Raw genomic sequence first — 23,543 nt, forward strand, 5'->3', positions numbered from 1 at the left:
AATATAATTTCACAGATAGACCACATGGGGGTACTGCAATCAACGTTTTTAAACCATGCACCGAATGTGACATGTTAACCGCTCTCTCAACAAAAATGACATAGCGTAACGCCCAATATAATACGGGTGCACCCTACAATACCGTAAATCCCAGGACATGGCCTTTTTTCTATTTTTTTTTTTTCTTAAAAACGTTTCGTTTTTTGTATTGTAAAACAGATTACAGATAAGTGCAGGATCAGATTTAGTCAATTTCAAGGAAGCAATTAGAATTGTACTTGATTTATGTCCATTTCATATTAACACTCCTGCAGGACGCAATCATGTAAATATAATTTGATGCAGGGTTGCTATGGTCTTGAACCCGAAAAAGAGCGAGGAGCTGCGGTATTTCTATGCATGCGTAACGAAAACTTGCGAAGCAGCTGTTGACGGGGCTTGTCCCTACGCCTGCAATCGATTGGCTAGTTCTTGAAACTGGGAGGTGTTTCGAAGCAAATTGTGGCAGTGAACCTTACCCAGAGTTGTATGTATCACCCGAAGGGCTTTCAGACCGCTCATTGATGAGTGAAGAACAAGACAATAGCAGTACAGATCTCCATAAGGTGTATAAGAATGCAAAGGTGTTCAAAATCCTGTTGTTTGACCTACAGGTCACTGAATGTTCGCACTCCTTCGAGAAATCTTTGCATTAAAAGTGGCGTTTTACCAAGAAAACTGCAACCTAACCGCATCGCTCACAAAAGTCCACATGGTCCTGTTTGGTTTCGGGGACTGAGAAGCTCTGCCGTGTTTTCATCTTCAAGACAGATCGATAAAATATTACCGAGACATGATGACTTTGCCGAGCGGCATATTGGACCTGATGATAAAGAGAAAACAGAGATGCTCCACACTCTCGGTCTTGAGGTAAGAATGATATTAATCATAAAGAATAACTTTGTCTTTTTTGTGTTATAATAAATAAAATTAAACGTAAATTAATAAAGCGTAAAGTATCATAAGGGGAATTTTAGCAAATGTATATGTGGAAGTGATTTTATTGCCTAGAAGGGGAAACGTATTGTGCCAACTTTATTCTCGTGTTTCCAGACAGTTGACGAGTTGATTGACAAAACCCTTCCGTCCTCAATCCGTTTGAAACGAAGTCTGAAAATAGATGACCCAGTTTGTAAGTGAAATTTATCAACACGTTTACAAGTGTTCGTTGAATTGCATTTTCTCCCTTTCCTTTCTTTCTGGCGTTATCTAGTGTAAGGATCCAGCTTATCTGCAAAATAAAATTAAGCCATTTTCCATATCAATAAAAAATACACGCATATTGTCTATACCTTCTACTTCATGACACGCCTCGTTGTGGAGTAAGTTTCTTAAAATATTTATTGCTGTTTTCTTGAGACTCACCCTGGTGTAACACCCTCCTGTTCAAAACTGTGGTGTGGGTGTGTTGTTAAGTCTTACCTTGTTTTCTTCACAGTTCAGTCTGGTTAGCGTTCACAGCTGTAAATGAGAGGCCAAGGATGGTTGTTTCACTTTTCTTTTTTTATAATTTTCTTCAGTGGTTCTCTGGGGCCATTCTGTTCAAGCGCAACATGTTCAATACAACTTACTACAGATGAACCTGTTCAATGTTTTCTTATTGAATATCCCAACTCTTTTGGTGTTTTTTCTAAATTACTTGTCACCTGAAATGAATTATTAAATAGACTCTTTCAGTATCACCCAGACACCTGTTTATTGTCACCCTCAGAGTACCTGATCATAAATGTTTTGCCTCTTAGTATGAAGGCCTGTCAAGTTAAATAAAAGAATAAATAACATATTAACTCATTAAGTAGTAATACAAAAATAGCACAAAGCCTGACAGTGAGTGCTACCATGTAAAAGAGATTTCATTATTTATTTATTGCAACATTTATTGTTTTATTAATTTCATTATTTATTTATGTGTTTACTTATACTCCACAATACTCTCAAGCTAAGCCAGTAGGCAGGATAAAGAAAGCTGTTGATTCTCCAAAATGTGGCTGTCAGGAAATTATTTTTTCTCTGAGCATTGTAGGAGTGGCGTCCTACTGCAGGTGTGTCCTTAAAAGGAACTGCCTCAGAAGGAAGGTGGAAATATTTATCTTACCATAAAGTTTGTAGGTTATTAGCAACAGCCATCTTGCTAAGTACTTACTGTCTGCAGTGGCTAACTGTTTGAACACAGCAGACATATTCTAGCAGACAACTGTTCTTGCAGCTGCAGAGCAAGCAACCAATGTTGCATGCAAGTATTTCCTTTTTAATGTATAATACTCCAAAGGCCCAAAATGGATACAAATTCCACTGTTTGACAGCTATCAGAATCAAACAACACAGGTAACTGGCTGTCAACGACATTGCAATAGCCAACTTCAGCCAATTTTGATCATAGCTAACTTGAGCATAGCAAGCTAGTTAGCTAAATGAAATGCTTCTTGTGGTATTTTAGCTAACTAGTCAACCGTGTGGCTCACTCATTCACAATACGTTGGTAAATTACAATTTAAATCATAGTACATTGTAGTTAAAGATGATATCAATAACCATTAAATGCATCAACATTTCATTAAAGTTTAATATAACACCAGTAAACACAAATGTGAATTGCAAAGGATCCAAGCTACATTCCTGGGACTGCTGGCGAAAATAATGTTTTGAGAGGAAGCAAGTTACTTAAGTGGTTCAACTAGGAGTGCAACTACGAGCACTTATCTTAAAAATATTAAGTGACCAAATGTTGTATTGCACTGTTGTTATCAGGAATTATAGTTTCCTTTAAAGTGAGCCTATGTCATACTGGAAGGGGTATACCATGAATTTTCTTATTTTAGTTTGTGTTGTCTACTGAATCACAGAACTCACCAGTTTGGCATGTGTATGTTATTGACTCATTCTGAAGTTTGTGGAAACAAACTTCATAGAAAGACATAGAAGGAGGATTTTCAGTTTAGCAAGGTGGGGTTGCTGCTTGTCAGAACTGTCCCGAAATGTAACAATTTTTGAAAAATGTGGTTTTTGCCTTCACGCCTTAATTCCATGCTGGAAGACAGCAAGCAAGAAGTTCTGTGCCTTGTGGGAAAAAGACAACTCATTACTGAATTATGACATGAAGAGCAAGTTTTTTTTTTTTTTTGGGCATGAAAAACTTTAAGGGGGCCATACAGTAAAAGGAGTGATTTTTTTTTTAGTTTTAGTTGCACACTGGTATAAATGGAAAATGTGAAAATATGACATTTGTTATCAGAAAATGTCTCCCTCTTTTTAAAGAGCTTCATGATTACCTCCAGTTTCTACATAAAAAGTGAGCTCCATTTTACTGGACCAATCATGTTTAATCTCTTATTTGCATATCCTTGCCTTTCCTTGGTGCCCGCAACCGCTGCAAACACCCACGTAAACACAGTGGGATCCTCAGTTCAGCTGTAGCTACACTCTTGACTAGCAAGTAACCTTAGCCAGCAAAGAGTCGTAAACCAGGGCATGTAAAATGTGCTGTAGCTGGCAGTCAGCTTTGCACAGCCTTCTGAAAGATTTAGCAATCCGCATCATGTGGCTCGAATTCATTTCTAACAAGACTGTTCCAATGCAAGTTAGTCCTCCCATGCTCTGCACATTTCTCCACTGATTCCATTAAGAACCAGGTGCAATTCAAGAGTGGATTTCTCTTGACCTTCACATGAATGAGCGCAATGAGTAACTGGAACTCATGGCTAGATCGTATTATAATGGTAGGAATGGAGAGGAGAGAACCACAACTGTGCAAGAGAGAATCGTATTTCATGTCTGGGTAGTAGCCATGATAACTAAATTTGAGCTATATTATGGTAGCTGGTAGCTAACTAGCAATATTCTATATTCAAAAATATTCAAGAATATTTAATATTCTAATACTCTTTCATGTGGGTAACTACCCAATTTAACATTAGCTAGCTGAACCATTCCTTGTATTGAGGCACCTTTTGAGAAAGCCTGGTTGCTGAGATAGACAGTCATACAAGTTTGTTCACATTTTGAGGGCCTGAGGGGGCTGGGCTGTCACGACTACTATCAGCCAATCGGGGCCTGGCTAATGAATATGAGTGAACAAATATACCACACTAATTGAAAACAGCCAGTATGTACACTATATGGACAAAAGTATTTGGCTGCACCTGTTTTTCAGAGTTTGGGCTAGGCCCCTCCAGTGAAGGGCAATCTTAATGCTTCAGCATACCAAGACATTTTGGACAGTGCTATGCTTCCAACGTTGTGGCAACAGTTTGGGGAAGGCCCTTTTCTATTCCAACATGACTGTGCCCCAGTGTACAAAGCAAGGACTATAAAGACATGGTTTGATGAGTTCGGTGTGGAAGAACTTGACTGGCACCGCACAGAGCCCTGACCTCAACCCCATTGGGATGAACTGGAATGGAGATTGCAAGCCAGGCCTTCTTGTCCAACATCAGTGCCTGACCTCATAAATGCTCTACAGAATGAATGGGCACAAATTCCCACAGAAACACTCCAAAATCTTGTGGAAAGCCTTCCCAGAAGAGTGAAAGCTGTTATAGCTGCAAAAGGGGGACCAACCATATTAAAGTAAATGTATTTGAATACAATGTCATTACAATGTAATGGTCAGGCATCCGAATACTTTTGTCCATATAGTGTATATCTAGAACAGAGACGAGCACTGTGAAAAAAGTTATTATTATTTCAAATGACAAGATAAGCCACTGTATGGCTTCTTTAAAACTGTTTAAAATGTTTAAAGGTACTGATATGGAATAGCAAGTGATTGAATGTTCATGTTTTTATTGGTCATGTATTTAAACATGCATGGAGGTGGGCCATTAGTGTTTCAATAGAATGAACAAAATAACAGATCGCTTTCCTACTGTCTTGATTCTTTCATTTGCAATCACGTCAATCATCCTTTGTGAGATAATAAAAGATAATGTAACAAATAATCTCTGTCTGTAATGATGGTAGAAACAGAGGAGAGACTATGAGGTGCTTGTAATCAAAGGTAGTGGCTACTGTAACAGCAGATCATAAGAAGAAAAATGTTTGATTTGAACATTTTAATTGGTTTATGGCAACTGCTATTGTAACGGGTGGTCTCTTGCGTTGTGTTTTAATGTGATGTTACGTGGGTCGGCCTACCCGCTACCTAAGGCTTTACGCAGGACTCACACGAGCTAATCACTTCAGCTCTGCTACACTATGACTGCACACACTAACAGAGAGGCAGGACAGGATTGTTCCTAGTGTTTTTTTTTTTTTTCAGAGGACTGGGTGGAGAGCTAGGGAATGTTGCTTTAAATTTTTTCTTTTAATTGAAGTCACAAGTGACACATGACCCAAATAGCTGCTGCCATTCAGTTAATGTACTTTCGTGTACCCGATGTCTGATGCATTATGCGTATACAACGAACAGCGCTGTGTGTGTGTGTTTTTTTTTCTGTGTGAGTCAGACTACCTAAGAGGCTTGTCAGCAAAAATCTGCTTTATGTTACTTTTTATGGAGTATCACAGCATTAAGGCTTTTGGGCAACAGCAGCACATACCAGCGTGCAGCCCTGGAGCCCTAGAAATGTGTTAGTTCAGACAAACGGTTAATGCACAAGGGTTAATGAAGGGTTCTGTGCACAAGAACATTTAGGGTGAATAATGGCCATAACACTTTTTTTGCATCGTTTGCATGAATAACAGAGTTTGTACACTTTAGCTGATGCATTATTTTAATCTGCCTTTAGACTAGTAAAATTGGACAAAATCAAATATTATGTGGTAGGAATTTAAAAACTCTCCCTAAAGTATATGAAAGGTAGTCAGCAGTGGGAGAGCAGCTGAAAGGCTTTTCCCATGCAGACATAAAAGTTCATGATGGAAGTGTAGGGTATTGACTGTTTGAGTATGCCCTATAGCATGTACTAGGATAAAAAGTCTTTCTCTGTGATAGGCCAGTTTGACACAGGCAGATGGTCTGATATGTCTGTTGTTATACCTTTGTCTCCAGTCTGTTCTGCCATATTGTTAACAGCAGCTTATAGCACATTCAAGAATGTCTGCAGAGAATGTGGGGTGAGCATTACGCACAGCAAGTTCATACAAGTATGGATTACAGGATTAGACCTGAGGGCCACTGTACCCAGTAGCATGGAAATGTGTACGAATAACCAGTTTTGGGTTTCATTTAAAAGTTCAGTTTTATATAATGCAATTCAGTTTTTAAACCCATATAATCCTTATTATTATTATGATAATTTCTTTCTATAATAATAATAGTTTGGATTAATAAAATAATAGTATTAAGAATATATTATATATCACACAACATATTATATGCAATAATATATAATAATAATAATAATCTGCAAATGGAATCCATCAAGGATAGGATGGCTGTCTCCTTGTGATAAGCAAGAAATGCAAGTCACAAGCTATGCCTAAGGGATGTAATAACAGTGACTGTGTACATCCCTGATGTGCTCTGGTGAGGAATTTCATTCTCTGGGGGCCTAAGCAGAAGAAACTAAGCCATTGCCTGTTTTCGTTGGGGATACACAGAAATCCCTGGGATGCTGACTTCAGTTTTCATGGAGCCACATATGGATTCAATAACCCTGAAATGTACAAGAGGCCAGGAACTGTCAAATCCTACTCTAAAAACAAATGGTAGCCAGTGGGGGGAGTACAGAATTTGGGAGTTCGAGAGATCCTCTATTTGTTCTGGTTAGTACTCAAAGTGTTTTTGCATGTTTTATTTGAGCCATAACACCTGGATTCATTACATTATGTATATTAATTTGATTGTACTGTATCTGGACTGGGACAATACAAACTACACAAAAGAAAATGACAGTAGGATGGCTTTTGATGAATTGTGGGACAGATTTGAAAAAAATATTCAGTGTCTAACATGGAGGGCTATATGATATTTGTTAGCTGTTGTCAAATGTGTCTTCATATGGGAAAGTTTCACATCAAATCCACAGCTTGATTAACACATAATCAATAAATGTTTCTTTTCTTAAATTTACATCCCCCCCCCCCCAAACTAGACTCATTTCATCTAAAGATACCACTTTTGCCAGTTTTACTCACTGTTGTCAACCACTGAGATTTGCTGGGGTGTGATTTTCTGCATCAGTGTGATCAGTTACCAATCTGGGTGAAGAATTTGGATGATGCTGGCAGTGTAATATTAACAACTTAGCAATCAACAGGAGTATGGAGACCATAGTCACAGTTGTAGAGGGCATAGAGCACAACCATGTAATCATGTCCACATTGGTTGAAATACATTTTTCAGTTTGTTAGGTCATGTGATACTGTGAGGTCAATTCATGGATGCATTTCTAAAACACTGTTGAGACCATGCAACCTCAATGGAGAAGTGAAGGCTTTGACAACAATTTCTGACAGTGGTGGTGTTGAGAAATGAGGAAAAGTGAAATTCATAAGAAATTCAGAAGAGGATGTGTTTTACAAATGTTTCTTGAATTGTGCAAAACCTGGGGCTGCAGATAACATCACTACTTAAACTTCAACACCCAGCCTCAGTGTCATCAGTAGTAGTTTTAGTTTAGATAGGAAAAACACTGAAAAATTTATAAAACTTATGACATTCCTAGAGAATTTTCTTACTGTGGGGAAATGTCAAGGTGATTTTTATTAAATTCCTTCTTCCCATTCCATTTTTAAGGTTTTTGAATCATACTTCATAAAAATATATAAAGTGAGGCTCATGTTATCTAAGGTAAACAGTTTATCAAGTTAATTTATTCACTGTAAAACCTCATATGAGGTACACTTTGTTTTGGGTTTATTGACAATACCGAAAGGAATTATTTAAAAAAATGTAATCAGTAACCTAATCCAAGTATCACAATATTAAAGTAACATAACTTGATTGCTTTCCATTACTTTTGGATTGCCTCAATACCAAATATGACTATAATGTTAATTTGGTAGCTACCTAGCTAACAGTACTAAAGTTGTCAAAACTGGTTGCTTGCAGTGTCTGTGGTAATATTAACTATTTGGTCAGAAGAGATGTGATGAGGCTGTATTAGTTTGATAGCTAGCAAGATAGCTATTAGCAATATGACAGTCAAGTAAAGTGCATGAAAGCCAAATTAGCTAGCAAGCTATCTAGCTTTCTTTGTTTTTTCTTTGTTTTTTTTTTTTTTAATTGTAGCTAGCTAGCTATGTGTTTGTTTGCAAGGTGACATTTGTATTTGTCAGTGGAATGTGATAGTAACTAGCTAGTTATGTTTATTGTTTTGTTTGTATTGTAGCTAGCTAGTTAGATTTGTCTTTGTAAGGTGGTATTTGTATTTTTTAGTTGAATGTGCAAATAGCTAGTTAGCTAGCTAATTTGGCTTTCACACACTTTACTAGCTATACTAGCTTTACTAAAAGAATACAGCTTCATCATGTATCTTCTGAACAAATAGTTAATTTTAACATTTGTACTGCAAGCCAAGATATTGACTTTTGATCTTAAGTACCGTTTGCTGCAGCGAGTGCCAAAGCCCGTAGCACGTAAAAACCACCTATCCTCTGTTGAATCACTCACTGCAGAGTTCCAAACTGTCTCTGGCTGCAATATCAGCACAAGAACTGTGCGTCTGAGCTTCATGAAATGAGTTTCCATGGCCGAGCAGCTGCACACAAGCCCAACATCACTATGCGCAATGCCAAGCGACGGCTGGAGTGGTGCAAAGCACGCCGCCACTGGACTCTGGAGCAGTGGAAATGCGTTCTTTGGAGTGATGAATCACGCTTCACTATCTGGCAGTCTGATGGATGAATCTGGGTTTGGCGGATGCCAGGAGAGCGCCTCCTACTGGAATGCACAGTGCCTACTGTAAAGTTTGGTGGAGGAGGGATAATGGTCTGGGGCTGTTTTTCAGGGTTTGGGCTAGGCCCCTTAGTTCCAGTGAAGGGTAACATTAATGCTACATTATGCAAAGATATTTTAGAAAATTGTATGCTTCCAACTTTGTGGCAACAGTTTGGGGAAGACCCTTTCTTGTTCCAGCATGACTGTGCCCCTGTTCACAAAGCAACGTCCATAAAGACGTGGTTTGACAAGTTTGGTGTGGATAAACTCCAGTGACCTGCACAGAGCCCTGACCTCAACCCCATTGAACACCTTTGGGATGAATTAGAAAGCTGATTGCGAGCCAGGCCTTCTCGTCCAATATCACTGCCTGACCTCACAAATGCTCTTTTGGCAGAATGGGCACAAATTCCCACAGACACACTCCAAAATCTTGTGGAAAGCCTTCCCAGAAGAGTGGAGGCTGTTATAGCTGCAAAGGGGGGGGGGGCACTCTATATTAATACCCATGGTTTTGGAATGGGATGTCCAATAAGCTCATATAGGTGTAATGGTCAGGTGTCCACGTACCTTTGGCCATATAGTGTAATTGTAGCTAAGGATAATATGCATATATAGACATCATAATATGATTTGTGCAGTACCTTTCAAGTAATTTTCAGTATGAGTCTGAATGAATCAATACAGACACATTGGATCAAAATACAATATGCATGAATTAGGACCATGTTTCCTCATCAACACTTTTCAACAGCTTTATACCCACTGTCATTTCTGCTGTCCACTCTAAGTGGCAGTTCATATAAATTATAGAGATTCTCAGTATGTTTACACTATCTCTTCCTGTGTTATTAAGCTGTTTTTTATTCTACCAGTAGATTCTCAGTGTATTTACACTGTCTCTTCCTGTGTTATTAAGCTGTTTTTTATTCTACCAGTTCTGATCAGAGGAGCAATGTCACTTATCTTGGTGTGTTTAATCAGATAATTTCTTTTCATAAAGAGATGCATAATAGTTTTAATTTAAGGCAGAGATTATTGGGCACTTTCCATGCAACAGTGCCTGCTTCTTTTGTATCCCAGGTGAGAGCGAAGTCCTCCAGTATCTGTACAACATTGCCAGCCAGAACAAGTTGTGGAGGTCCTATATTGGAATGGGTTACTACAATTGCTCTGTGCCACCTGCCATCCAGAGGAACCTGCTGGAAAACTCAGGATGGTTGGTTTGTCGTTCCTGAACCACACATAGCTCTCCTGGTGTAGAAGTCTGTGATTGCCACTCATGTACAAAATGCTGGTCATGTTATCTGCAGTTTGCATGTGTACATGTTTAACTCTTCACTGATTTTGCCAGAACAAATTACAAATTATTAAGTTTTATGACTCATGACGTCCGGTCTGTGTATACATACACACAATAGAATGGCAAATATTCAAGAGCTTGGGTGGTTTTCACCCATGTGTTTGACTGGCATGTTTTTCTGGTTTATGCCAACCCTTCCCCATCTACATTCATCCTCAGCCTTCTCTCTAACCAGGCTGAATAGTATTTCAGATGCAGAGCTTACTGGCCTCATTACTCTAACCAAAAAGGTATTATCAGACAAAAGGAGAGAGACATACCAGAGTTATCTCTTGGCTGACTACCACAATTCTTCAGCATAGCTGTGAACTAAGGTGTCCTTGGACTGTATGTCCTGCCGATAACACTCACACACATAACACCAAACACGTTATTTTATTCTTATTTAGTTATTTGGTAAATCTGCACTGACTCTACATAAGAACAGTTTTAAGAGCCACCCTCTGTTTGTGCAAGCCCAGTTTCTCGCAACATCACAACAGCTCTTTGTCTTATGACTGAGAGGAAAGAATGGTGTGTTTTCTTCATCAGAGCTTACTATTTCATATTTCATACTTCCTATTTCATACGTACTACTTGATAAAATTAGATCTTAAATGGAATGTAAATGAAGGGAGTATGAGTATAATGTGCAGTCTGCGTTTCTCAAATATCTTCCTCAGGGTGACTCAGTACACGCCCTACCAGCCAGAGGTGTCCCAAGGTCGTCTGGAGAGTCTGCTCAACTACCAGACCATGGTGTGTGACCTCACAGGCCTGGATGTGGCCAACGCCTCGTTGCTGGATGAAGGCACAGCTGCTGCCGAGGCGATGCAGCTGTGTCACAGGTGGATACCAGCTAAGACCATAGTATCATGGATTAATTTATGTTGCAGTAAATGGCCTGTTTTGCAGCATTCCTTGCCTTGTTCTTTCCTTTGTCTGTGCTTAGGCAGAACAAGAGGAGGACGTTCTACATCGACACTCGCTGCCACCCCCAGACGATCGCTGTGGTGCAGACAAGAGCCAAGTAAGACCCTGAAATCTGGACAACACCGAGGACCTTCGGTCCGATGTGACAGTTGACGTGAACACAGGTGGTCTGTTTGGTGTGACGTAGGCATCAGGCAGAGTAGCTTCGTATTTTAGCCAGAGATTCTTCTTTTTTGCTAAGTCACAATGAATTTCAGTAGCTTTAGCTTGTATAGCTTAATAATGCAGCCCAAACTGGACAAAAAATGTTAAATCAGACAGCTTATTCATAATTTCATAAGTCTATATTTTTGATTTGTGAAAGAACATTTGTTATTCATGGTATTATGGCCATGAAAAGGTCAGCAGTGAATCAGGAAAGTTGACATTTTATTAGGGTGAGTCATCATTTCCCAGTGTGCTGTGAAACCAAACATAAGTACCCACCATTTTTGCAGCCCTTGTGACCTGAAATACATGTCCACACTGACACCTCTGATCTGCTGAATGCAATCATGGAAGAGGAACCTGTGACCTGTTGGGCATGGTTGTCATCCCAAGTTTAGACCCCTTGGCTATATTCCTGCAAGTGTCATATTACAACCCCTATTTACACAACTGAATCACCTGGCAGTGATCTATGATCGTTGTCTGGTTCAAACAGGATTTTACTGGTCTGACAGTCCTGCTATGCTTCCAGTCTTTAATATTAAAACGTTGCTGCATGTATCATCTTAATAGTTTCCATATCTAACCTGCCAACCAATATATCCAAAGTCATGAGCTCCTCCTTTTTCATTTGGATACCAAAATCATGATTTGGAATACTTGGCTAGACAAGAGGACTTAACTGTTTTCAAGCAAAAGTCCCTAAATATATTCTTTCCGATTATGCTAAATCCTAATCATTTCACTTTTCTTGAAAGATAAGTCACTTATGAAATGATACATGTGGTGATTGTCTATGAGCGAATTACAGTCACTGTAATTGTGATTTTAGCACCCAAATGCATGTCTTCACTTAAAAAGTGAGTTTTACTTCAATATTAACTACCTTCAAGGAGAGAAAATATTTCATGAATTTTGATTTTTTTTTATTCAAGATAGTGGTATGATAGTGTCATAATTGTGATCATAAATGTGACCTGTGTAGCTGAATCATTAATCGATTTTGTTTTGTAATTGGCAGCTACATTGGAGTGAGGACTGAGCTGAAGTTACCTCATGAAATGGATTTTGGAAAGGATGTGACTGGGGTACTCTTCCAGTACCCTGACACAGAGGGTGGAGTGGAGGACTTCACTGGACTAGTGGACCGTGCCCATAAGGCTGGGGTGAGAGGCAACTAAGGATGGGGACCAGAGAGGTTGTCTCCTCTCAAAGTAATAATAATAATAATAATAAAGTTTATTATTATTATTATTATTATTATTATTATCATTATTGTTATTACTTTGAGAGGAGACGTAATTTATTTCAGTCAACTGACTTCATCTGTCAGATCTGCTCAATTTATAGTTTATAGGGCTGGTGCTCTGCTCTCCCACTGACGCTGAGGGATTGCAATATGATACAATGTTTTTTTGCAACTATACACACTGAACACCTATCATTTGACAATATGTGCTCTTAAAGCACATGCTTTTAGTTCCTTTACTGACAGTCTGTGACATTTCTGAAGATATCTAAAAAGTTTCACTTATTATTATAGGTTGGGATTATATGTGGCAGCAGTGTAGCATAGTGGTTAAGGAGTAGGACTTGTAACTGAAAGGGTGTTGGTTCAATTCCCTACTGGGGCACAGCACTTCACTACCCCTGCCTGCGCTCTCCCTCCAGTGAAATTCTGCTGAGTTCATCTGTGAGGTCATTTTGTGTCTGCTGTGCTGGGCAGGCCGCTTTGACTTGGCTTAGGGGAACAGCCAGGATGGTCATTCCTGGAGTTCATCCCACAGTCTCATGGCGTTCTGCCTTGTGCTTATTCCATTGGACTTCACAACAGAGCCAGACGAGCAGCCAGCCGGAATCCATGACATGCACGTTTGCTGCTTGGGATTGTTGAGCTGACAGTGGCTGTGAGACAAGTTATTTTAAGGCTTGCTGGGATTGGCCGGTTGCAGGAGGGTGTGCCTGGGTGTTTTGCTGGTTGGGTCCAGTAATTATTTATCATTCTCCTTCTTGCATAATTGTAGTCTCGTCTTGCCTTTCACCACAGTCAAGGATCCCTCTACAGCCTCTCACTCCTGCTTGTTTACTCTAACAGTTATGGCGAGGGACACATTGATCTTGCCATCTCGTATGTGTCAGTTCTTATAAACGCTCTGCTGAAAATAAATGTTACAAGTATAGCTGTAGTTGTCAAATATGACGACAACCAGTGTTTACCTGCCTTTAGTGTTTGACGTGTTTTTGCTGTAGGTTATTTCAAAGGTGACGTCCTTGTTTTTAGTTATTTTTTAATTTTGTTCATAGACATCATAATACAAAGTACCATAATATAAAATACCACAAGTCCAGGTAACTGTGTGTATTGGTATTCTACCCATATATTTAATCATTTCTATTATCTCTTACCAGCAATTCCCATTGCCTAGTGGCACAGAAATAATTATACACTTGGAATGAAAATTTGGTGAATTACTCCATGTTAAATCTACGGAATTCTCTCTTGTGTGTGGTGTTTTTACGGTTTCCTTTTTATAAATCCATTATTCAGCATTCCACAGTTCCCCATTTACTTTCTTATTCTGATGAAGTGGCCCCTAGCTACTCAGATTATGTGCTGTCTCGGTGCCCTCACTGTTGTTGTAAAGGCTTTCTGTAACATCATGTTCTAAACGTGATTAACAGTTACTAGGGCCAATAAACAGCAGAAATCAAAACTGAGGCAAGGTTTATGAGGCCACACTTGTTGTGAAACTGATATTAAATTAGTTCTAAATAAACCAATGCTTAGTTGTTCATTTTTACACTATTTCTTTATTATACTGTATATAAATATAACTATTACTATATGTTTAAACTCATTTCTTTGCTATGATTTCTTACACAGTGTAAGAGCGTATATTATGTTTGTATCATTTATAACTATATATACATGTCATATTTTAATAGGATTTTTTAGGTATTTGGATAGTGTGCAGTTATTCCTCACTGTTCATATGCTGGTGGCATACAACATAAAGACAACGTAGGACAAAGGGACAATACCACTTAGCACAATATTCTGCTCCTGTGAGAATATGAAAATCAGGCTGACAACAGACAAATATAAACTAACGCACCTGCCTGGATCAGTGAGGGATCTTGATGACCCCTATCTTCACCCCCTAGGCCTTGGCCTGTTGTGCCACTGACCTTCTGGCCCTGTGTGTCCTGTGCCCACCGGGCGAGTTTGGGGTGGACATCGCTTTGGGCAGCTCCCAGAGATTTGGGGTTCCTCTCTGCTACGGGGGGCCCCATGCCGCCTTCTTCTCTGTGAAGGAAAAGCTGGTCAGGATGATGCCAGGCAGGATGGTTGGAGTCACCAGGTGAACTTTCATTTTTAACTTAAGAAATCAGTTCTTTTCTGCTGGAGTGTCCCCTGTTTCAGTTTTGGGTCCCCTTTTCTCATTCATACGCCATAAATATGCTTCTAGACATCTGTACTAAACAGTATTCATCCTGCCAAATATTACATCAGGGATTTTCAGGCTTCATATTACGGTTAGAGTTGGGAGTTTACCTTGAACACCACAAGTGTTATTATAATCATGCAGGCAAGCACAAAGTAGCACATTATCATAGGTAATATGTGTCACATTTGTAGGGTTTTCATCTTTAAGCTGTACAAATTTTGTTACATTCACATAAATTCTGACTTTCAAACAATTGCGTTTTTTCTCCCTTTGTTTGACTGGTTACATTACTGTGTCATTTCATGTATCGTGTCCTCATGAATGCAAATGACATATGAATTTGCGCTAACTGTTTGAATGTCATAATTTTCAATTTGTAGCCAAAACAAGGTTTTAAATTCTCCATGCAATTCATCTTGGCTATTAGTAATGTCATGAAAAATGAAAGCAGCACAATGTCAAAAAAGGTAGATGGCTTGCTAAATGAAAGACTAACATTCTTTGCAAAGTCTGAATACATCTGTGGTTTGCTAGGAATTATAAAGTTATTGACCCTATTATTAATTAAACTATCAGCAACATGCATTATATCAATCGTGGCACTTTTCATCTCTTTTCTATCTGACAGAGATGCTGCTGGGAAGGAGGTGTACCGCCTGGCCCTCCAGACCAGAGAGCAACACATTCGCAGGGACAAGGCCACCAGCAACATCTGCACTGCTCAAGTAAGCCTGAACAACCCCAAGGAACACACTGAATAGGTAAAGCCAAGTTGTGAATGTGTTGATAAGATCATGGTCTCTTCTGCCAGGCTCTTCTTGCCAACATGGCTGCCATGTTTGCAGTGTACCATGGCCCACAGGGCCTGAAGCACATTGCTAAGAGGACACACAGTGCTACCGTGATCTTGGCTGAAGGTGTGTCTGTACCTCTTGTTTATCTGCTATGCATACCCAAGCAATATTTGAACATTGGGTTTTAAAACTCCAAAAACGAAATTGTAATAGAATGCACTCAGCTTTTGGGTTGCAGATGATACAGTGATGTACTCTGAAGGAAACACAAAGCAATTTTTTTTAGCAGATGACATTGCTTTGGCATGTCACAGCTTTTTATGCAATGTACAGTACTTGTTTCTTTGTTATCCCTTTGCTCCCATCAGGGCTGAAACGAGCAGGGCACACACTCCAACGTGAAATGTTCTTTGACACGCTTAAGATCCACTGTGGGGTGGCAGCCAAAGATATTTTGAGGAGAGGCAGATCAATCTTCGGGTCTACAGTGATGAAGTGGTGAGTCTTAACCCTGAGTGCAGGGATGGTACCGCTGTTAGGTGCTTTCCTGTAATGTTACTGGGCAGGACATTTGTAACAACTGGTCATAACTGATGATGTAATAATCTCTGTATAGCATAACAACTCTTCAGAACTTTATAATGTTTCAATAATAATGGAGTAAAACCTAGGGCTGCAGCGGTATAGAAATTTCCTTACTGCAGTATTCGAAGAATACCACCTTGCGGTTTGCTGTAATACCACAACCAAACCCCCCTGTGTTTAATTTGTCATTCATTTTACGTTAATTGTCCCTTAATATACAATATAGTGGTACTCTCGCTACCACTGTTGCTACTATCGCTACCACTATAGGCCTAAAAGCATTGAACAAAGAACCAACAAAGACAGGACAAGCTGTTGATTGGCTTTGTTGTTTCTTGTTTTTTTAAAGCCTACAGTTATTTTTGTGTTATTGTAAATAGGCTAATTCAGGCTTGAATTTGTTAAAAAAAAAAAAAAAAAACTAGGCCACCCCCTATTTTGACTAATGAACTGTTATACCAAATAGCTAACCATCGCAGACTTGTTTGTGCCTCATTCGCAATAACCAGCAAGGGATTTAATTTACCAGAAATGGGGGCACTAGGTCTATTTTAAAATAGGTTATATAAATTACTCTCAGTTTTTAATTCCTTAAACTCCTTATGCTCAACAGCTGCTGACAATTTGAAATGTAGCCGAGTAACAGAAGCAGAAAATAACTGTATTAAACAACAAATATGCCTAACCTGAACTGTCACACAATCATTTGGTGCACAAACATTGTTTCTACTGTTTTATCTCTTTCAAAAGACAAAAATCCATCGAGTTCTAGGCCATCGCCTAGGCTAATTGTACTAGTTTATTCATGGCATGCATTTCAAACACTATATAAAATGCTCGATGTTTGGTTCATTAACTTAAAACTAAAGAAATAGTTATTACACAGCATTTTGTGTGAGTTTTGGTACATATTATTATCCATAAACATGGGTATAGACAGGGGTTATCATACATTGAATGTTTTCCTCCATAACATTATTTGTTGACAGTTGCAGTTGCTCATTAGTTTTCAACACCAGACTCGCAAACCGCTTCTCCTCGGTGTCAGTCCTCTCCATTGATTTGATTGGTCAGTCGACTAGAAGCTACAATGACGTGATGCCCTTGCTAAATGTTATGTGTATGCTCAGTGCAGAAGTCTGGGCGTTTTACATTCATTTTCTCGTTCTTGTGCGGACAGATTTAAAAAACAAAACGCATGTACTTTGGACGTGATCCTTTTCAAAACCTGAGTTTTCGAAAATATCCAGATACGTGTAGACAAGGCCACAGACCAAGCCAAAAGCTACATGAGGATGGCAGCACTCTCACATAAGGGAAAAAAAAGCTGTTATGATGGTAATGGCGGTGACTGGCTCAACACTGCGGTACACCTCCTAATACCGCGGTATGGTGGTGATGCAGTTATTGTTGCAGCCCTAGTAAAAACAGGTAAATGAACAAATGAAATAAAATAATCCAAAAATAAAAAATAATTAAGAAATTTGACAGTGACCTCCTCCAATATTAACATTATTATTTAATTCATCATTAAATTACTGGAATTAAAGTCATCTGTTTTGGCAGATGCTTGATAATCAAATGGTTAATCACAATGAAATTCACACAAGAATGTAAAACTATTGAAATGATCTCTGAACAACTTTATTTGTCTCCAAAGCACAGTAATTAGACTAATGTTGATTTAGGTCCAACCCCTTTCTATTATTTGTCACAAAAATGAAAAGGAAACTTAAAGAATAAATTATTACCATAAATGAAATGTAGTCAGGCAATCAAAATATATTTGTGATAGTGTTTTTGTACAATAGAAGTTGTCAGAAAGCACTGAACATAGAGCTTAATGCATAGGAAACTAAATATTTAAACAAAAATTCAACTTTGTGATTATAATGCAATATGAAAACCACCCTATTAAAAACTAATTCCAAATCAGTGGATAGCAAACATGGATAGTTTCACACCAGATGTAAAAAACGGTTAGGCTCAAGTGAAATAAAATAGAAAGTGCATTTTAAAAAACTAAATTAAAAATGTAGACTGCATTCTATTCTACCTCCAATGTTTTGCGACTCAAAACGACCTTAACATAAATGACTCAGTATTTCTGCTGTTTGCTTGTCAAAAGTATTGCTTTAAACATGATATCAGCAAAAACAACAAAGACCACTACTGCAAACGCATATCTAAGCATTCTGCTAATTTACTTCATCAGCAGTCTGTATTTGTTTCACTTCTTGCTTCTAACTGTCAGCATGTTAGATTGTCTGTAATATGTCTATATCTGACTGTTATAAAGTTTGGCAGGATTTTAAGTAACCACAGACTGTATCAGCACACCAAATTTCTGCTGCCTTTGACATAGTCTTGTGAAATTTCAAATACCTTCATTACCTTACCATCACCTTATATTAAACTTGATCTTTTCGCTCATGACTTTATTCCCATAATTCTGTTTTACTGTCTGCAATATTGCTTGGCTTCCAGTATTGGCCCCTGATATTTAAATAGGCCTCACAATGTGCCTGTGAACAAATTTTGCCCTAAGAAGCTAATATTTGTTTGGCCCCTTTCACCATGTCTCCCAAATTAGATAAAATTTCATTTCAATAAAAACATGTTAGGCTTCCATGATTTCCTAGCAAAATATAACACTAAATCGTCATAATTAAAAAAATATATAATAAATATGATAAAATTTCATTTTAGAGTGAAAGGTATTTCATTATTGAATTATTGTATTAATAAAATATGTCTTACCAGATAAAAACGGAATAACAACCTGTTGGCATAATGAGGTGTTACATTATCAGCAAAAAATTCAATTTTTTTTTCAATTCAATCAATTACATTATCTGGCTTTATCACATCATTAGTGAAAAGGTATCATGTTATGATAAGCTATTGCATTGTCCAAAATTATACTGAGCTTAAATGAAATGAAGTGGCAACAGGTAACCTGCTGAACCAATCAGTCTGCTATCAGTGGCACATTCACTGGGGCCAGTCAATCTGACTTTTGCTTTCCACACCTTTGATAAATATTTGGTGACTGAGTTAGAAACTGATTTGAGCCCTCATAAAATTTATTGCGACTCTTTCATAAAATCTTACATGGAACCTGAGTCATTAAAATTGTTTGAACCGTTTACCTCCCTAGCTGGGTGTGTCTCTGGATGAGACTGTGACAGAGAGAGACTTGGATGACCTGCTGTGGGTGTTTGGATGTGAATCTTCAGCTGTAAGTGTTTTTTGTTCCTGTTGTTTTTACCCTTGATTGGTACATTGACTTTACCAGATGTACAGTGTACATAATGAATGTAAAACATGTAAATCAGTGCAAAAATAATGTAAACAAATGCATGTAATATATAGATAGATACATAGATACATATAAACATAGAGAGAAGTAAATCTAGTGTAAAATATTTTTTCAAGGGAAATTGTGTGATTTTTTTAATAAAAAGAAAAAAAGAATGACTGAAACTACTTCTATTCAAGAAATATGACCACATTCCACTTAATCTGTCTTGGCAAAGAAAGGAGGTGGGAGGTAATCTTATGGCCTATATTTGGTACCTTTTGGAATAATGACTGTTAGGTCTAACTGTAATCTCTTGCTACATTTTCTCAGGAACTGATTGCTGAGAAAATGAACAAAGAAGTGAGAGGCATTGAGTGCTCTCCCTTCAAGAGGACCTCTACCTATCTCTCACACCCAGTGTTCAACAGGTCTGTTGAGAAGTTATGGACCATAACAGACACTTCCCAGATTGGTGGTTAAATCCAGAATTCCTTGAGTCAATTCCAAAACAAGTTCCTTGTTTTTCATTCCGGCATCAGTTCCACTTTCATTATTTGCAATTTCAGTTTCTTTTTAAGTCATACAGTCATATCAATACTGTGTGACACAACTCCAAAGTTCAGAACGTACAGAACATAAGAGACACATCCCATTTTACCCATTAAATTCACAACTCCTTCAGTCAATTCCCAAACATGTTCTTTCTTTTAACCTGCATCTTTTAAACTTATAACCTGCCTGAGGCCAATATTTCCACCCCCTGTCCACCACTTTGGCTATAGAATGGAACTATTCTGTTGAAGTGTTGAGATGAACTGATACCTTGTGCTACACCAGTGTTATTTTTTATATTATTATTCACCAGAAATCTCTCAAATGCCTTTTCCTGGGGCCAGGGAATAATTTTCCAGTTTTTTCCCCAACTGGCCTGGGTGTTCTGGTTTTTTGATTCCCTCTGGAAAATGCACTACTTTAAGACTTGATTGTACAAGTGTACTATAATAAATAAAACTTGTGTTATTCACTTATTCAATCATATAGATACAGTGTGAACTCAAACCCAACTAAAGTCCTACCAATAAATGACATTATTAGAAACTGCAATATTTCAAATTTATGTGCAAAATGGCACAATGCTGAAAGAAGTAAAAAAATCTGGTTGTTTGTACCTGAGGGCTAATACATGAACATTTAGTTAGATGCTAAAAAGTTGCTCATTTTCCAGGCAACTTGCAAAGGGAAAGTTCAAAAAAGTTCATATAAGATCAGAGGGATAACAGTACATCCAGTAAGAAACAGACCACACCTGATACACTATATGGACAAAAGTATTTGGGTACACCGGTTTTTCAGGGTTTGGGCTAGGCCCCTTATCTCCAGTGAAGGGCAATCTTAATGCTTCAGCATACCAAGACATTTTGGATAATGCTATGCTTCCAGCTTTGTGGCAACAGTTTGGGGAAGGCCCTTTTCTATTCCAACATGACTGTGCCCCAGTGCACAAGGCAAGGACTATAAAGACATGGTTTGATGAGTTCGGTGTGGAAGAAGTTGACTGGCCCGCACAGAGCCCTGACCTCAACCCCATCGAGCATGAACTGGGATGAACTGGAACGGAGATAGTGAGCCAGGCCTTCTCGTCCAACATCAGTGCCTGACCTCATAAATGCTCTACAGAATGAATGGGCACAAGTTCCCACAGAAACACTCCAAAATCTTGTGGAAAGCCTTCCAAGAAGAGTGGAAGCTGTTATAGCTGCAAAAGGGGGACCAACTCCATATTAAAGTATATGTATTTGAATACAATGTCATTACAGTCCCTGTTGGTGTAATGGTCAGGTGTCCGAATACTTTTGTCCATATAGTGTATCTAGCTGTCACATAGTGCTACAGTAACAAGTGCTGGATATTGGAATGCAAAAATTATATATATGTATATACTGACAGCTTCCCTTTTCCTCTCATCTGTAGTTATCACTCTGAGACCAATATTGTTCGCTACATGAAACGTCTGGAAAACAAAGACATTTCTCTTGTACACAGTATGATCCCTCTGGTGAGTACTTTTAAGAGTTCAGAATAATCTGAAATACATCTTTTCCAGTATGTTTTTGGGACAAGCATGCATACACTTAGTTGTCATTCTTCCAGTATAAAAAGGGTTGTAGCCATTTTGGTAATCACTTTGCAATTCTGAGTCAGAGAGGTTTCTCTGAAAAGTATTTGTATTTTCTGCTTACTCTGTATCCAGGGTTCCTGTACAATGAAACTGAACAGTTCCACTGAGCTCATGGTGAGTGAGATGTTCACTGGCATTTTTGATCAGATAAAGGAGTTTGAGAAGTTGTGTCGTTCTGATTTATTCCTATTTACCTGTTTGTGCTGGCTTGATTTAATCTGAAGTTCCATCGCCAGAACCCCTTAGTTCATCAACGAAAGCTTTCTAATATCCCTACATGCTAAAGTCATTATTGTTTAAAGTGAAAGTCTTTATTCATTTATGTATTTATTTTTTGATTTTCTTTTGTTTTAATACTTCAGGTTATTAAAACATTGTTTGGCATTCTGGCTTGTTTTATGAATAAAAATGTGCACCTGTGACCACTGTGTATATGAGACATTTAATTGGAGCAATGCTCCTACAAACTTATTCCACTTTGTGGGTGTGAGGTTATTTTTTATGTAGTAGCCATCACTGATCTCTGTTCCATATGACTGATGAACCATTTTTGAAACTGTAACAAGGTCTTGTGGTGGACTGACCTCATCTCAGTAAGACAACAATGTAAAAAAAAAAGTCTTATAACAAGTGATCATGAAGATAAGCCTTCTGGGACTTTGAAAACAGCTTTTAATAAGGATCAGAATACCATAGCTGAACCAAAAAGCAATACAGAATGTGTCGACTCCCTAGTTATAAACAGTCTCTGTTGTTCCGCTTGTTTTGCAATGTTTTATTCTTGGAGAATCACCTGATCCTTCACTCAGATGACTCCTGCTTTGTATATCTTTCCAAACAGCCAATCACATGGAGGGAATTTGCAAACATTCACCCCTTTGTTCCCCTGGATCAGGCAAAGGGTTACCAACAGCTTTTCAAACAGCTAGAGAGAGATCTGTGTGAGATCACGGGGTATGACAAGATCTCCTTCCAGCCCAACAGGTCAGCTTCCTGTCATTCTGACAATGGATAACTTCTACTCTTGACTACTCAGGGTCTGCAGAGTCATCGGAAGTGAGAGAGAAACATGCATTTCACACAAGACTGTTTCTGGTAGTTCACTTACAACACGTTCTACCCAATTTGACCTTAAGGCATGGCATGTAAAACATACTGCTCTTTAGAAGTTGTTCTGGGAACCCTCCAAATTTAACTTTCCAGCTCTGAGTTTTTGTGATCGTGATTAGCACCCCCTGGTGGTCAACAGTAAAAATCAATGTATTTTCATACGATGAATCTCAAAATTAGTATGCTTATAGAAAGTGATTCACAATACCTATCTTACTACAAAGCTAAAGTCCTGATTTTCAAACATTGATGTTGTATTAATTTTGCATGACATCAGTATCATCATATTCAATATGATAGCTACAACAGGTACATTAACTCCTGTGCTACTACTACTGCTGCCTCGACTACTAATAGTAATAATAAAATAATAATAATAATGATAATAATAATAATAGTCCTCCTCAATAATTCTTCCTCAGATTTCAGTGTTGTATAGGGGAGATGCATGCTCACTGATAAACTGTTGATCAGGAAAGCTGTAAATACTGTAAGTGCTTTTGCAACTCATCTCCTAATAAGAAAGATAGTTCTGAGTCACCGTTTTTATGAGAATTGTACAAGTGTTCCTTGACCACAAACAACAGAAAGATGCACACACTGCACAAAGACAGGAACAAGTTCCACAGAACATAACTTCCTGTTTCCTGTGAACTGTGTTGCTCAATGGGGAAATGCATCTTGCAACATCCATGAACCCTCACAAGTGAGGGCAACTTTTTAAAAATTATTATTCCATGTCAACTCTTGAAAATAACTGGAACATGATTTTTATGGTTG

General features: G+C 38.3%; 1 protein-coding gene across 1 annotated transcript in view; it reads left to right on the top strand.

The window, feature by feature from the left end:
* The first annotated feature begins 529 nt into the window (after nucleotides 1-529).
* Nucleotides 530-23,543, top strand: part of LOC118778578 (glycine dehydrogenase (decarboxylating), mitochondrial-like) — a 29,267-nt gene continuing 6,253 nt past the window's right edge. The window contains 16 exon segments of the mRNA XM_036530195.1: nucleotides 530-909; nucleotides 1,093-1,171; nucleotides 9,944-10,079; nucleotides 10,886-11,050; nucleotides 11,155-11,232; nucleotides 12,364-12,508; nucleotides 14,508-14,704; nucleotides 15,420-15,516; nucleotides 15,603-15,708; nucleotides 15,954-16,040; nucleotides 16,043-16,083; nucleotides 19,331-19,411; nucleotides 19,805-19,902; nucleotides 21,446-21,530; nucleotides 21,726-21,767; nucleotides 22,495-22,637. Coding sequence (XP_036386088.1) covers nucleotides 616-909; nucleotides 1,093-1,171; nucleotides 9,944-10,079; nucleotides 10,886-11,050; nucleotides 11,155-11,232; nucleotides 12,364-12,508; nucleotides 14,508-14,704; nucleotides 15,420-15,516; nucleotides 15,603-15,708; nucleotides 15,954-16,040; nucleotides 16,043-16,083; nucleotides 19,331-19,411; nucleotides 19,805-19,902; nucleotides 21,446-21,530; nucleotides 21,726-21,767; nucleotides 22,495-22,637 — 1,874 coding nt within the window. The 5' untranslated portion in view covers nucleotides 530-615.

Source organism: Megalops cyprinoides, chromosome 5 (genome assembly GCF_013368585.1).
Source record: "Megalops cyprinoides isolate fMegCyp1 chromosome 5, fMegCyp1.pri, whole genome shotgun sequence".
In the NCBI taxonomy this organism is placed as follows: Eukaryota; Metazoa; Chordata; class Actinopteri; order Elopiformes; family Megalopidae; genus Megalops; species Megalops cyprinoides.